General features: G+C 37.8%; 1 protein-coding gene across 1 annotated transcript in view; it reads right to left on the reverse strand.

The window, feature by feature from the left end:
- LOC109424175 (toll-like receptor 13) overlaps positions 1 to 12,289 on the reverse strand; it is a 30,445-nt gene extending 18,156 nt beyond the window's left edge. Inside the window, exon 1 of the mRNA XM_029866267.2 lies at positions 11,471 to 12,289. Coding sequence (XP_029722127.2) covers positions 11,471 to 11,920 — 450 coding nt within the window. The 5' untranslated portion in view covers positions 11,921 to 12,289. The remainder of the gene's footprint in view (positions 1 to 11,470) is intronic.
- Positions 12,290 to 17,524: the final 5,235 nt, after the last annotated feature.

Below are 17,524 nucleotides of genomic sequence, written 5' to 3' on the forward strand. Positions count from 1 at the left end.
AAAACTTTTACATCAAACTGCACACTGATGTTCATAGCCATGTTTAAGAAAGTCTGATCATAGCAGGTTATACTGTGCAGTTGTCACAATTTTTCAAACCTGCGCCCAGAAAGCATCAAGAAGTTGATCAAAACTGAAAACAGTGCTGTAATGGTTCATTACGCAACGCAAATCAGTGCTGTAATGAACGATTACAGCACTGATAATTTAGTGTGGGAAAGTAGGCCTTTTCCTGTCAGATTTGCGTGAGGTAAAACAGCCTATTACGATGAGAAATTGCAAAAAATAACAAATGCAATAGAAGTCGGAATAACTTTTTATTTGGTACTAGCGGTCCCGGCAATCGTCGTACTGCCTGCCTACTGTGTTTTTTGATATGCAGCTCTGCGAACAATACCCCGCAAAATGGAATTTCATACATTCTCGTTTTCGGTGCATTCCTGCTCGATTTTCCCAATTATTTTTTCGTACGAACACGTCGGAGCACTGCACGAATGAATCCCTGAAAGAATGGTGTCGATCCGTTGGCCCGTTTCCGAGCCTATTCGTGACATACAAACACCATTCCATTTTTATTTATATAGATGTATACTCTTCTATGTGGTAATGATAGCTCAACAAGAAAGTATCACATTGTATGAATTGCTTACTAAACTACAAATGATTGAAAATTGACCTAATCTCACCCCTTAGAGGGGGTGAGAATGGGTCAAAGTATTCAAAATCGCCTATCTAAGAATATAAATTAATTTTATTGATCATATCTAATCAACCTACTTAAGGACAGACTTGTTAGAATCCCAAAATGACCGCCACAATGGCTGGTTTTTAAACCTACTCACGATTTCGAGGGCACAAATCTCTTCGTAAACAAAACCAGTAGCTAATTACAATTGAGCAAGAACAGAATAATGAAATACATTGTTGTTTGAAGCTTGCTTCTTGAGATTTGTGCGTCTAAAGTTTCGATGCAATGTTGAAGCGGGATTTCAAGACGTTTGTCCTTAAAATGCAATGTAACCATGACGAATAAAAACGTATGTAATTCTAAAAAATGATTAATCCGCCTAAAAGGGCTAATACAATTAAAAAATTGTTGAAATTTGATAAAATAACGTTTGTATGTTGTATTGCCATTTTTAGCCGCCATAATCATGCTCATTTAAAGTTTCAACCTCCATGAGCGGAGAGGGGACAATGAGGTTCGTCGGTGCTATAGTATCCCACGAATCCCATCCCCATGAATCACGATATTTCCTTAAAATTTCAAAAATGAGTGGAGAAGAAGAACGCTATTAAGTCTATTTTGTGAGCTTACGATAATACAGTACACTAAAGGTTAGCTGATGATTAGAGGAGCTGTTCAAACGCATGAGTTTATTGAAATAGATTATTTTAGGCACTAAACGTATGAACACACTCGCTTGACACTTGTTGGACATATTTCCGAAAAAAAAGCGTGGTGCGATAAACATGGCACCACTCTTACGTCAAATGGGGACTGGATAACAAGTTGAATTTTTCGTTAAGGTTATATGCACTCGATAACTTGCTTGATCCAATCTCACCCCCATTCTCAATATTTAGACATAGGGTCGAAAATATTGAATTTTTAAATAAAAAGAGCGATGACAGCCCGCTTTTTTCATTGCATCAACCAGGTAATACATACAGCAAACCACTTATAAGGAAATTTATGGTTAGGTACTTGTGTGAAACATTACGAAGGAGATTTTTTTTCAGAGTGATTTACTAGTAGTTTCATCATATAAGTTTAGCCACAAATTAAAAAAAAAACGATTATTGCTAAACATCTTATTCTGCATCGTGACGTGTAAAAACATCTCCTCTTTAAAATAATAAAATGTTTTCAATATAAATCAGCGATAGTGGTTGAGCTATTTCAAATTTTATGTTTTTCCGTTTTGACCCAATCTCACCCCTCAGACCCATTGTCACCCCCATCGACGGTAACACTAGAAAACAAAAACAGACAATACATCCAACTGCTCTGCGTAGATTTCTTGATCGACGGAAAGTATCTCTGAGCTCTGAGTGGAGCAGAAATCGAGCCCACTCCGAGGCATACGGAACAATAAATCGACTGACGTCGCTAAGTGACACGGCCCCAGCACGCCAAATAAAATTACTGGTAGAAAAACACGCGGTTTACACCTTGCTTCTCGAACATCAAGTTGATAGTGTTCAAACCAGAATTCATTCAGTTAAGTTTCCGCAATGGAACAACAAAATTATCGCGTGTGTAAACTCATAGTACCAATTTGCACAAAATAATCACAAAATTCTGCGGAATATATTGCGAAATTTGCACCCATTTAGACTCGGCTTGAATTCATTGTTAACAAAGTTAACAATGTTAACAAAGTTAACGTACACAGGTTCGGTGAGTGCATGACAGGGTCGTCAGATGTGCAACAGTTAAACGAAATAAGTTTGGTTTGCGTATTCCCAGTGATATGGAAATGCTATGGGTTTTCAAATTATCACAGAAGTCAAAACAATAATGAGAAACTCAATTATAGAAAAGTAGATGTACCCGGCAAACTTTGTCTTGCCTACTGCGTTTTTTGTCCCTAGCCAATTTTTCCATGTTTTCTCTTCATAGGTTTTCCTATGGGTTTTCCTTGGGTGAAAACTAACTGAACAAAACTAAGACGACCCGAATCGGACCATCCGTTCGCAAGTTATACGCGGTCCCACGTATGCCACTGCATTTTTATATACACTACCCGCCATAAATATGGAATCGCGTATTGCAACACTCATACTGAATATTGCAGCACCCCAAAGAGTATTGCATCACCCTGCAATGTGATTAATTCGAGTTTTTGAAACACAAATCACTTATGACCCCCATAATTCGCTTTGAAAATGCAACACGTACCCACAACCTAATTGGTTCTAGGTTCAGTCCATTTTTTCTCCTTATTTTTGGTGATGCCAAACTTTTTGGGTGCTGCAATACTGAATATTGCAACGATTCTATATTATTGGCGGGTACCCAAGCAACACACATGTTATATAAGAGTTACGGCAGTGCAAGTTTTGGTTGTATAGAAGTTAATTCGACGTAATTTTAACATTGTGTTAGAATTAGGTAAAATAAACTTATATACAACCAAAAATTGCGCTGCCATAACTGTTATATAACATGTGTGTTGCTTGGGTAGTGTATATAGATAGATTTCGATTCGTTTCGAAACGAGTGAATTTCGTTTTCATATCGATCTCACGAAACATTTTTGTATTTATTTGAAGTAACGAATCGCAGTATCAGCTTATTAGGCCGAAGTACGTTAAGTCGAATGGGTCAGTAGGCCGAAATTCAAAGTTCCTTTTTTTCTGTTCGGATGAGCCACTGCGACCAGTATTTAGATCTTTTGTGGCAATACCCGTATTCTTAGTATTTAGTGCATGTCGTCAGGCCCAGATTTGAGGGGGGGCATGGGGAGCAAGTGCCCCGACCCCCCCGGTAAGGTGGGGCCCAAGAATTCCGAAACACTATTTTTTTTTGCAACGAAACCATATAAAATGCACTTCAATAGACGTTTTTATTTTATGCATGTCTATTATTGAGTTCTTTAAGGGTATCCAGACTACTTTTTGGATGTTAATCTCGATTTTCACCTAAAAATAAATCAAAATCCAAAATTTCATAATTTTGGGTGCAGTTTTTAATAATAAGATATTATAAGGATTTTATTTAAATTTTGGTGTACGCAATTATCATATAGAATTTCGCAGGAACACTTCTGTGGCAGAATTCCGACACAAGTGTTCCATTTTATGCAAGTCTTTGCCATACTGATCAATTTGCCGAAGACAATATCATTCTAAGTTATCAGGATTCTGAGCTATGAAATTTCCAAAATTTGCATGTTCACTAGCGTTACCTAGCGGCAGAATTGCGAATCAAGTGTTCAATTTTATGTAAGTCTATGCCATACTGATCAACTTTTCCGAAGACACCAACTTTCTAAGTTCTTAGGATTCAGAGCTATGAGATTTCTAAAATTTGCATGTTTACTAGCGCCGCCTAGTGGCAGAATTGCGAATCAAGTGTTCCATTTTTATGTAAGTCTATGTCATACTGATCAACTTTGCCAAAGAAACCAACTTTCTAAGTTATCGGGATCGTGAGCTATAAGATTTCTAAAATTTGCATGTTCTCTAATGCCACCTAGTGGCAGAATTGCGAATCAAGTGTTCCATTTTATGTAAGTCTATGTCATACTGATCAACTTTGCCCGAAAACACCAACTTCCTAAGTTTTTAGGATTCTGAGCTATGAGATTTCTGAAATTTGCATGTTCACTAGCGCCTCCCAGTGGCAGAATTGCGAACCAAGTGTTCATTTTTATGTAAGTCTATGTCATACTGATCAACTTTGCCGAAGACACCTTTCTTTCTTCACACCACTTTCTAAGTTATCGGGATTCTGAGATATGAGGTTTTGAAAATTTACATGCTCACTAGCGCCGTCCAGTGGTGGAATTCCGAACTTTGCAATTCATCATCAGTAAGTTATTGGCGTACCCAACAACTTTCCCGAAGACACTATCCTTCCAAGATATCAGGGTCTTGAGCTGTCGCATATCGTAAAGTTTGCTTGACAGCCTCATATGGTTCCTGTAGTGCAATTTAGCATCAAACTGTTGATGGTGCCTCTAGCGGCCAAGTTGCCAACTAATCATATGAACCAAAGTTCTAAATGGTAGATTTTTTCAAGCCCTAAAACGTTGCCGAAGAAAGTATTGCGCCAAGGGGAAGATTCAAATATTACGTCCATCAATTTTTGGGATTTCTAGACCCCCCTCCCCCCTCTGTCGCGCATTTTCCCTATACCTAATACACGTAGTGTCACACTTTTGTAGACCCCCCCCCCCTCCCCAAAATGTTGGACGTAATTTTTGAACGTTCCCTAGTATTGCGCTATCTCTTAACACACCCGATAAAATAGGCCACACCCCCAAAAAGCCGAAACCCCATAAGCTCTTAGTCTTTTATAACGCTCACCCCCGTCTAGTAGGAGTCCGTTTAATAGCAATTCGTTTAGTAAGAGACTCGAGTGTACTAATATACCCTAAATATTGATTTTGAGCGGTTAGCTCAAAACTCAGAGATTTTTCCTACTTTTGAAATTAGGCTGTTCTTTTGAAATATAAGCATGCATCCTAATCAAAGCATTTCATGTACCCGACCCTTGACAACTCATTTTCAAAATGCCAATTTTCTTCCATTTTTTTTTAAGTCGTCCTTAATCGATCATAAATTAGTGCTAGTTTATTGTACTGAAGTGGTAATGTAATATCCGGAACTATTCCGGAGATATTCCGGATTGTGCTGGGATCAGGGGGTGGGGGAGGCGTCTATTACGCTAAATGGCTAAAAGTGATTATTTCTTGTGTTATTGTGTTTTAGAGGCCCCCGTGGAACCTGTTCTATGTGTTCTGGAGCGGCCACATCAGTTGATACATACTTCAGTAATTTTTTTCTGCCCCATTCTCTCGAAATCGTGAAAATAGATACGTCACATGGAATGTTTTGCTTGCACACCAGAAATGTCCCCGATGACACCCCCATGGAACCTGTGCTAGATGGTCCGAATGGCCATATTAGTTGATACAGGCTTAAGTCTATCGTTTCTGGCTCAGTCTTTCGAAATCATGAAGATTGATATGTCGCACGGCATGTTTAGGTTGAAAACCAGAAGTGTAATGCATGGTACCTCCCTCCTTTTGCTGGTAGCCGAAAATACGTTGCTTTTTTGTATTTTTTTTATAAATTCTACACGTTTTTGCTCAAATTTCATCGTTTTGCCAATCATCAATAGTTTTCAACGATCCTTGACATGCAATGTATTTCTACCCATCATAGTCTGTTGAAGTTTTGATCCCAGAGCTATTCTAAGGCCTCCAAAGTACTCCGAAGTTTGTGTCACAAATTCAACATCCTATACCGAATTTTATACACGATGAATCATCACAGAACATAGTCTACGGTACCCAGAAAGCCTCAAGGTACTCCTAGAAAATTCATGGTACATGAATTGGGTGATCTAGGTCATCCAAACTACTCTGGAATTCATTTTCTTAAGATCTACAACATCTACCATCATTTATGTTCACTCTGTTCAAGAAATTTAGTCACGTTGATGTCCATTAGACCTCGCAATGCTACAAGCAACTTGATATTGTGATAGTTGGACATTCCTTGAAATACAAATGGCCTCCAAATCACTTTGAAGTTTGGGTTACGATATCTACATTAGCGTGGGACACAAAAAGACATTTTACTCCTGTACACTTTTTGGGTTCCATTTTGGCCCCATATCAACTGTGCAAAATTTCAGCTCGATCGCAGAAACTATATTTTAGCGCCAGCCATTTTAAGTTTTCATACAATTTAGTATGGGGAAAATCACTTTTTCAAAGAAAAATCGCCACAGGCTGCCCCTTAACCTCTAAAAATAAATCGATGAATGATTTCTGTTTGAATTTTTACGAGGAACCAACCCTCCGAAGACCGCAAAGCGATCTAAGGCATGTGTAAAAAGTTATTGACTGAAAACCGAATGGCATGCAAACGCTGTTTAACATGTAAGGAGTAACAATAAATAATAAAATCTCGTCGTCGCATCGGTTTGCTGTCTTCGGAGGTCTGATTCCTAGTGAAGTTTTCTACATAAATCATTCATCGACTTATTTTTAGGGATCTAGGGATGTCTCCTAGTGATTTTTATTTGCAGGAGTAAAATTTCCCCCATAGTAAATCGTATGAAAAACTAAGAATGGCTGGCGCTAATATATAGTTTTTCCGATCGATCTGAAATTTTGCACAGTTGATATGGGGAAGTGGAACTCAAAAAGTATACAGGAGCTTGAGTTTTTTTCCATTTTTTGTATTTTCCCATATATACCGTGTACCAGGCTAATCTACATACTGTACCATGCTTAAATTGTAAAAAATATTCGTGGAATGTAGTTTATACTGCTGATGGAGCCTCAGTGCACAACTATAATACTTTTGGTACATTTATGGGATATTCCAGGCTTTCCAAACTATTTTGGAATTAGGACTTTCAAGGTCTACAGGCTCTACTCTTGTTTCTGTTCACTCCATCGGCATAATTCATTCACGATTGTGTCTGTTGCACCTCATAATATTACGAGTATCTCTATGTGTTGCTATTTGGGTGTTCACTGGCATTCAAATGGACCCAATGGTTTTGAAGTACGGGTCGCAAAATCTTTTTTTTTCAAATTTTTATTACCGAGTATTTTAACAGGAGCTTATTCTACACTTGGTCGCAATACCTGTATACCTTGGGATATTTTTTTATTATAGTGAATGCTCGTGGAATATAATCCACGCTACTCTTAGAGCCTCCAAGTTCAATTCTGATAACTTGGTGATCTAGATTATCCAAACTATTCTGGTATTGAGACCTTCAAGCTCCACAAGCTCTACTCTTGAATCTTTTTACCTTATTGGCGTAGTTCCCCATAAAAATCCTTTAGAAATACACCAAGATTTTCTCAAAAAAATTTTCCAGGTATTCCTCTTAGAATTTCTGCCAATAATTGCTGCAAGAATTGCTCGAGGATTTTTTTTCCGGCAATTCCTCGAAAATTCTTCCAGGAGTTCATCCAAGAATTCAACCAGAAATTCCTTCAAGAATTCATCCAAAGAATCTTCCTGAAATTCCTTCATGAATACCTCAAAGGTTCTTCGGGAAACCTTCAGAAATTCCTCTAAAAAATACTCTTTAAAATTTCTTTAAGAAACTTTTGAAGAAATTCCTGGAAGAATTGTTGCAGGAATTCCTGCAAAAATATTCCAAGGAATTCCTGGAGAAATTCTTAGAGAGATTCTTGGTAGAATTCTTGGAAGAAATTTTAAAGGTATTCCTGAAGTAATTCATGGAAAAGAATTCTGGATTGCTGGAGGAATTCTTGTCGGATGTCTTGAAGGTATTCGTGAAGGAATTCGTGGGAGATTCCTGTTGGCATTTCTGGAGGAATCTCCTGAAAGAATTCCTGAAGGCGTTTATTGAAAAATCCCTGAAGGTATTCCAAGAGTATATATAAAGGAATTCCAGAAGCATTTGAGCATGTCTTAGAGGCAAATTTTCTGGAGGAATTCTTGGAGGACTTCCTGGTGGAGTTCCAAGAAAAATTTGTTAAGGAATTCCTGAAAGAGTTTCTGGAGGAATGAGTAACTTGAAGGAGTTCTTGGGGGAGTTATTGAAGGAATTTTTAGCGCAATTCCTCTACAATTTTCGGAGGAATTTCTGGGGAAAGTCCTGAAGGAATTCTCTGACAAATTCTTAGAGTAATCTCAAGAGTACTTTCTTGAGGAATTACCAAAGGTTTCCAGAAGGATCCTGGAGGTATTTATGAATGAATTTCTGGAGGAATTCTTGAAAAAAAAAATCTTAAACAATCCCTGGAAGAATTCTCCGAAAAATTCCTGAAGAAGTTCTTGGAGGACTTCCTGAAGTAATTTCTGTTGGAATTCCTTGAAAAATTTCTTCACAAATTCCTGGAGAAATGCCAGAAAATAATCTTGAAAGAATCCCTGGAGTAAGTTTTGGAAGAATTTCAGGACGATTTCCTGCAGGTTTCTGCAGAGTTTTTTTTAAGAATTTCTAGAGAAAGCTTCTTGGAAAAATTCATGGAGAAATTCTTGGAGGAATTCCTGGCAGAAGTCTATGAGGAATTCCTGGAGAAATTCTAGGAGGAATACCTAGAGGGATTCTTTGAGGAATTCTTGGCAGAATATTAAGAGTAAAATCTGGAGAAATTCTTGAAGAAATTTCTGGTGGATTTCTCGAAGGAATTCTTTTAGAAATTACTGAAAGGATTCTTTTAGGAATTTCTGGTTGAATTCTTGGAGGAACTCCTGGAAGAGTTTTCGAGGAATTTCTGGAAAAATTCCTGGAGTAATTCTTCCAGAAATTATAGACAGAAATTCATTGAGGATTACCTGGAAAGATTCTTTGAGAAATTCTAGGTGAAAGTCTTGAAGGAAATTCTAAAGGATTTATAGGAGGAACTACGCCGATAAAGTAAAAAGATTCAAGAGTAGAGCTTGTGGAGCTTGAAGGTCTCAATTCCAGAATAGTTTGGATGATCTAGATGGCCACATGAATGTTGCTTAGTTATCAGAATTGCACTCCGTGGCTCCATAAGTAGCATAGAATATATTCCGCGAGCATTCGTTATAATAAAAAATATCCTTAGATTTACAGATATTGCGTACTTCAAAATACATTGTGTCCATTTGTATGCCAGTGGACATCCAAATAGCAACACTTAGAGATACTCGTAATACTATGAGGTTCAATAGACACAATCGTGAAAGAATTATACCGATGGAGTGAACAGAAACAAGAGTAGAGCCTGTAGACCTTGAAAGTCCTAATTCCAAAATAGTTTGGAAAGCCTGGAATATCTCATAAATGTACCAAAAGCATTATAGTTGTGCACTGAGGCTCCATCAGCCGTATAAACTATATTCCATGAATATTTTTTAAAATTTAAGCATGATACAGTATGTAGATATTGTAACCCAAACTTCAAAGTGATTTGGAGGCCATTTGTATTTCAAGGAATGTCCAACTACACAATATCAAGTAGCTTGTAGCATTGCGAGGTCTAGTGGACATCAACGTGACTAAATTTCTTGAACAGAGTGAACATAAATGATGGAAGATGTTGTAGATCTTAAGAAAATGAATTCCAGAGTAGTTTGGATGACCTAGATCACCCAATTCATGTACCATGAATTTTCTAGGAGTACTTTGAGGCTTTCTGGGTACCGTAGACTATGTTCTGTGATGATTCATCGTGTATAAAATTCGGTATAGGATGTTGGATTTGTGACACAAACTTCGGAGTACTTTGGAGGCCTTAGAATAGCTCTGGGATCAAAACTTCAACAGACTATGATGGGTAGTAATACATTGCATGTCAAGGATCATTGAAAACTATTGATGATTGGCAAAACAATGAAATTTGAGCAAAAACATGTAGAATTTATAAAAAAAAATACAAAAAAAACACGTATTTTCGGCTACCAGCAGAAGGGGGGAGGGTGCTAAGTGGAGAGGTACCATGCATTACTTAGCACAACTATTTCTCTTGAATATAAAAATAAAAACTCCAAAGTAAAATGTTTTAAAACAAAAAAGATATTGCAATTTCTGCCAAAAGTAGATCGTCACGGGTGTTTACGGGTTAACGCGGCAGCGGTCGCGACGTGTACTGAGTACACGCACCATGAAAAAAGCACGCTAGTGGTACACAGCATGGGCGTGCTGTTGGTATGGTTGACCAAGGACGCGACTGCTCGAGGGTTAATAGGCGAACACAATGATTCCCTTATAATCGGTCTTCTACCAAAATTATGTTCAAACCCTCTGTCGGAACGATTTGAGGATGCAAATATCATACATTTATAGTAGTTTCTATACGAAATCTTTATCGCTTCAAATATTCTGTAACTATATTGATGTTCTAGATTTAGATACATAGTACGAACTTTTCCCCCAACGTCGAGACTTCAACAATGTTCCTTCCTACAAAAAAACACTAGAAGTTTCTTGTTTACTCGACTGCTCCTCTCGAACTACTATGGAATGACGATTCTCAGACATCAAGAGGTTATGCAATTCTTCTTCTTTCAGTCATTACAAATTCTTATTCCAAAAGGTCCAACAGCAAAAAACAGATATATTTGCGTAACACTGCTACTGGATAACGAAATCGTTCCAATTTTTATTGGCGGGTAACTGCCCTGATAATGTGTCGAACCCATACAGGTTTGCTTGGGTTCTTAACTCGTGCGATGCGAAAGACCTACTGCGAACTTTTGCCCCGCATTACTCTAAATATGAATCGAATATCCGAAAAATGTCAAAAGAAAGAAAAGTACATCGAACACGTTCGACAAGGTTTGCTCCATTAAGCGAGCCGAGGAAGCTATCTGTTAAATCTGAACTAACTGTGGATTAGGGAACTGACCAATAGCACTTCTTCATTGACACCGTCATAAGCTCCGTTATCTATAATGTACCACGCGTTACTTTAATCCATAAATTCCTTAATAAGTCATTCCGAAAACACCGCTGCGATGCACACGCGAAGCCACTTTCTATCAATCAAAAATTTGCGTGTAATCGAGATATGTACATTGGCAAGTTGATACTGATACTAAAATAATTCACCTTGCTGCGGAATTATTTTTATCTGTGGCTAACTTTTACCAAAAAGCCGATACCGACGGTAATTCCATACAGCATTATTCATTGTTCACTTAAAATTCCATTTTCTCATTCTAGGTAGCAAAGCTGCTACGTCCGTTTTCTTATCAATACACATTATTGGACCAAGAGATAACGCCTAAAACAACTCATCAATTGAAGATTCGCAACTCAAATACTAACATTCACTGATGACAACACGGCCAAGCTTCTCACGAGGGACGACATAGCATCATCAGATAGCCTCAAGTTAGACAAATCGAGGGCCGTTGATTGGTTCCTGATCGTCAGCGTTCCGTTCGGAAACATCCATGGCATGTAGTTGTAAGCCGTTCCCAACATACACTCCTCGTCTGCCCTCATCGTGTGCTGTGTAATGTTCAAACGGATGTTGTAGCTGCCTTCCGGTCCCGTCGGCAGGAAGTTTTCAAATCCATTATCAGCCATCCGGGTGGAACCGCATTCACCTATAACCGAACCTTCCACCTCATCGTCGCACTGCGCCCTGACACTTCCGATCAATACCAGCACTAGACAAAGTCCCTTTAAACGCGTTTGTACTTCCATCCGAACGCGCTCGGAAAATACATGTCTTTTCAACCCGTCGCGGTCAACTGGACAATCAAACGGCATCGAACCGAATCGCTGACCGGGGCCCGAAGCGATTCACTTATCATCGATGACTGCCGATAGAGACCTTATCGGCCGTGATTTTGTTTTACTTTTCTTCCAAACACCAGCCGGCCTCAGAAGACATGGTGTCTCTTATCACAAATCGGAGGAGTAATTAAGATAATGAATAAGAACGTAATTCGCCGTTCCGGTGGTGTGGGTGGTACAGGGGTCATGCCGATGACATCGAAAAACGTGCGGGCTCGATGATTTGTACTGTTGATAGACCCTCTTGTCCAGAGAGTGATGAGATTAAGATCGCGAAGCCGTCAAAAAAGGCGGAAGGCATGTTTTGTAAACGTACAAAAGATTTATTTCCAATTATCTTGGCGCAAGAGACCGCTAATCATGGGTGATTGTGGGATTGGCAGGCTTCTGCGAAGATAAAGCAGTTTATATAGCTAACCTATATTTGGACAATCAAAGAAAACAATCAAAGGTCAACGATTTTCACTCTGACGCAACTCGTTGCTGTTATCTTGGGCAGAGCCATAGCGTGGTCCCATGGCGCCTTTGGCGCCCTTGGAAAGCATCCAGATTGGCGCCCCACGACAATTGGGTTTTAAAATTAAGAAAAATTCAATGATTTTTTATTTTTAAACGAAAGAGCACCTTTTTCTGAGCCGCTATGATTTTTTTCAGATTTTAGAACTTTATTTTGGTATCTAAAATCAATTTCAAAGAGATTTTTTGAAATCACCTTTTGACAGCTGAGCAACTGCTCAGTACAAAATGCGACGAGGGGTGATTCGACAAATCGCTCTCATACAAATTTCAAATTGATTTTTAAATAGGTTCCCGGGCACCAATTTTGATGGAAATTTGGATTTCGGCTCAGTTTGGCATGTAGATTCAGAATATGGAATTATCTCAACACCATTAAAGAAGAAAATTGAACATTGTTAATTTGCAAAAACAACGTGGCCTTTTTTTAAGTATTTTTAGTTGGATTTTTGTGTTTCGTTTATTCTCTTAGAGTATTTTCCACTTAATGGAAATTCCGACATCCTCAAACAATCTTTTTTAGAAATTTTCTACGATTAATTCAATTGGTTTTACCAGAACTTTCCATTAACTTTAGGAAAGGTTTTTTTCTAAAGTTTAATCAAAATATTTCCCGGAAAATCTGTAAAAAATGTACAACAAATTTAAGGCTTATCATGGACAAATCCTGAAGAAATTTTTATATAACTTTTTGCTGAAATCTCTGGAAAAAATCCTGATGGAATCACTAAAGGAATATCTGGCAGACATTTCAGCAAAAAATTCCAATGATGTTGGTGGATAAATTCTTGCAGGAATTCCTGGAGCAGTTCCTGAAGATATGCCTGAAGGAGTGCCTGTAAAAAATGTGTAGAACCATTGGAAGAGTTTCTGAATTCTCGAAGGAATCCCTGAAAAAGTTTCCCTAAAAGTTTTATGAAGAAATTCCTGGAGGAATCCATGGAAGGATTGCAAAAGAATCCTTTGGAGAAGTTTTGAATAAAATCAATGGCACGGAAAACCTGGGAAAATTTCTGAAAGAATTCCAAATTTATGATTTTTTGGAAAAAATCTATGAGGATGAAAAGTTTTCTACACAAATTCTAGCAGAAATTTATGGAGCAATCTCTAATGAACATGGGCCAATTTTGGAAGGAATAAATAGAAGATTTTCTAAGTGATATGAGAGATTTCTTTTTTCTTAAAAAATCTGTAGAAGGTTATCTGAAGAAAACTGGTTGAATTTCTAAAATAATCTATAGATGACTTTCTGAAAAACAACAAACCTGGAAGAATTCCTGAAAGAATTCTCAGATGCATTTATGAAGGAATAGCTGAAGAAGTTTCTATAGAAATACATGGCAGATCGTGAAATAAATATTGAGAAATAGAAGTATCAACCCTTAGAAAATTTTTTGAAGGAATCTGGGGAAGAATTCCACAGAAGACAATAATTTCTGAAATATTTTTTTGAAATAATATCTGCAGAAGCTTCTTCAGGAAACTATGGAAGATTATCCAATAAAATTCTTGAAGAGAGATCCCGAGGAATCCTTTGGATAATTTCTGAAAAAAAAAATCCTAGATAACTTCCTGAAAGCCTCCCTGGAGGCATTTCACGACTTGTAAGGTTTGTGCTAGATTTACAATAATTTTAAGCCCAAATATACATAAACAATTGTAGGAACTGAAAGAGCATCATCTGAGTATTTTACACTTAAAATACTTTTTGTCGACGCTGTAAAATGTTTGAATGAATGCGACGAATGACCTCGGAAGTAACCTCAAGACATTCTCCAGTAAGAATGTTTAGTAGACCTGTTCACTTTTTTTTACCTACCCGTGTCACATCAAATTATCAATCCACATGCAAAAACAAGGCATCAATCCAAAAACGAGCCAAATTGATGAAGGTTTAGAGGTGTATCAAATCAATTTTGTGTTTTTTTCGATCATTTTCACGAAAATGTACTCCAATATCCAGAAAATTGCACCAAAATAATACCGAAAATACCGTAAAATATTGTTAGAACAATACTCTACAACTTTGCCGAAGACACTACGGTGTTAAAATTGCGTATTTCAAAGTTATTCAACAGTTTTCGTTAAAAAAAAAATCACGAAAAAATACAATATTTTTACGATTTTTCATGTAAAGGTTATGTAATTTTACATTGTTTTACGTGGCTAATTTAATGAGCTCCTTTAAGTAACGAACGTTTCGTCCATACATCATTTTAGTGTAGAAATTCGTTTTCATTGACTTATTATCAAAAGTTTACCACGTTGATACTAAAAATTGTACAGAGTTGCCAGCACAAAATAAAACAAAGTTACCCATGATTAAAACGTCATTACACTTCTTTGTCTCATCTGCATCAGTTTTAAATTGGTGCAGATGGTTGAGCATAAGATTGTCGATTCAAGGTTCGAGTCCTGGAATAGGATTTTTTTGCGTCTCGATCCAGCTATAAGTTAATGAAACTACGCACTGCATCTCATTGCAATTTGGCATCATTCGTAACTGTAGAGTGCATAGTAAGAATAAAGACTCCCTTCATCCTGTAATTATGTTGATTTGTGGGTAGATTAAAACAATTAAGCTCCACCCTCAGTTGCATCCAGAAACATAAAAAAATTTGCATCCAGAAGCAGTTCCATCATTATTGTATTGAATTGTTTCAGATAAATTGATCGTTATCAAACAGATGCTTAATATTTCTCCCAGCTGATCTCGTCGACACGATTTATTTACAACAAGTAAACTAAATATCTAACTAGTCCTGGAATGTGCTTAATTGGCAGGTCCCGATCATTATTATTTGGGAGATTGCTTGTAAGTCATGGCAGAATCATCATCCTAACAGCTACAAAGAAAGAAAAAAAAGTTTATCATGTAATTGAGCTTGAACCTTGGACCTTCTCATCCGCAGACTCGAGCCTTATCATCTGCACCATTTCTGATACTTAGATCGAAAGACATTAGAATACGATGGCATGACGTCTTAATCATGGGTAACTTTGTTTTAATTCGTACTGGTAAATCTGTACGATTTTTAGTATCAACGTGACATACTTTTGATAATTAGTCAATGAAAACGAATTCCTACACAAAACCGTTCCTACACACTTAGAAATTCTGAAATTTGCACGAAACGGAATCACCAAAGAACGTAAACGTTTTCAAGATTGAATCACAAATTGGGCTCAATTTTACGCGCATCATGTAAGTGCTGGTTGGTTGCGTTAGATGTCAACAAATTCGTTTCGCCAGAAACGTAGAATCAGTATCACGTTCATCAACCACCTTCTAACTCGTTGAAATAGCCGAGTGGTAAGAGATGTGACTCACGATTAGCAGATCCGGTGTTCGAATCCCATGCACGACAAAATTTTACTTTTCTATTTTTATCTGTCAAATCGGTTCTAGCGATTGCTAGACGCTAAGAAAAATTAAGTTTTATTGTAGGGTGTTTCGAAAGACGTAAATTTACATGTTCAAACCTCTAAATTTGTGTTTTTGAAGATGCCCGTATATGTCAGGTTCAGGACACTTAAAATTACATGATTTTTTCTAGGTGTGTACACAACATTTCACTAGGATGCTGGTGATGAAGTAAGTTCGGTATAATATTACATTAATCTCAAACATTCACATTAATTTTAAAAACTACAGCGAGAAAAGTGCAGTGTCTTTTAGAATCCGATAAACGATCGTGTGCAAAATACGATTATCACAAGTTGATTAAGATCGAGTGAGTAGGAGATAGAACTAACAAATTTCAACAATAACTAATAGATACTCTTGAATAAATAACAGGCCCTGAGAAAGATCCCAACCCAAGGATCGAAACGTTGGCAATGATATAGAAGTATCAACGCTTTTTCCGTGACTGAAAGCCGAAAGAATCTCAGAAAGATTTTCTGGAGCACTAAAGAATATCTCGGCTAATCTATGGAAAATTCTTATAAGGGTTTCTAATACCCAGGTAGAGCGAAATGGAAAATGAATTTTATAATTAAAATATAATGTTAGTTCTCGCTATTCTTTCTTCCAGCATTAGTACTACGTGTATAGACCACTGAAGTATGCGTACTTTATTAGTTTCATAATAATCGCTTATTTAGTACACTTGATATAAATAACTCGTTATGCATGGCACGGTTGAGGCTAACACAGCGAATCAGACCTCTTGCGAGGTCCTTCAGCTCCATGCCATGCAAATCCGATCCCTACACACCTAGAAAATATCATGTAATTTTAAGTGTCCTGAACCTGACATATACGAGCATCTTCAAAAACACAAATTTAGAGGTTATAACATGTAAATTTACGTCTTTCAAGACACCCCAAAATAAAACTTATTTTTTCTTAGCGTCTAACAATCGCTAGAACCGATTTGACAGATAAAACATAGAAAAGTAAAATATTGTCATGCATGGGATTCGAACTCCGGATCTGCTGATCGTGAGCCACATCACTTACCTCTGGGCTATTTCACCGAGTTGGAAGGTGGCTGATGAACGTGATACTGATTCTACGTTTCTGGTGAAACGGATTTGCTAACCAACCAGCACTTACATGATGCGTGTAAAATTGAGTCCAATTTGTGATTCAGTCTTGAAAACATTTCCGTTTTTTTGTGATTCCGTTTCGGGGAAAATTCAGAATTTCTTAGTGTGTACCTCCTAGTTTGAACCAGCCGGGATACGAGCAACCTTAGGGAAGATCGGGTAACCAAGCCCGGTGGGAACTTTGGTCGTATGCAGACATGGACGAGGGGTTTGTTTCAGCAAACTTACTGGGGCCTTCTGGACAGTAAACCGGAGCGCTGGTGTTAGGCCCTGCGAGCCGGGTGTTGAAATCAAACAAGCAACAAATAACCAACACCCGTGGCCAACGGCAACAACCCCTGCGAACAAAAGAGACTTGTGATTGGAAACTCGGTACCGGGAAATGTAGATCTCTAAACTCCATCGGGCGCACCCGCATACTTGCCGATGGATGTATGTACTAAAGGACCACGGGATCGGCATTGCAGCACTGCAGCAGGTATGTTGGACAGGATCAACGGTGCAAAT

The sequence above is a fragment of the Aedes albopictus genome, chromosome 2, assembly GCF_035046485.1.
Source record: "Aedes albopictus strain Foshan chromosome 2, AalbF5, whole genome shotgun sequence".
Classification (NCBI taxonomy): domain Eukaryota; kingdom Metazoa; phylum Arthropoda; class Insecta; order Diptera; family Culicidae; genus Aedes; species Aedes albopictus.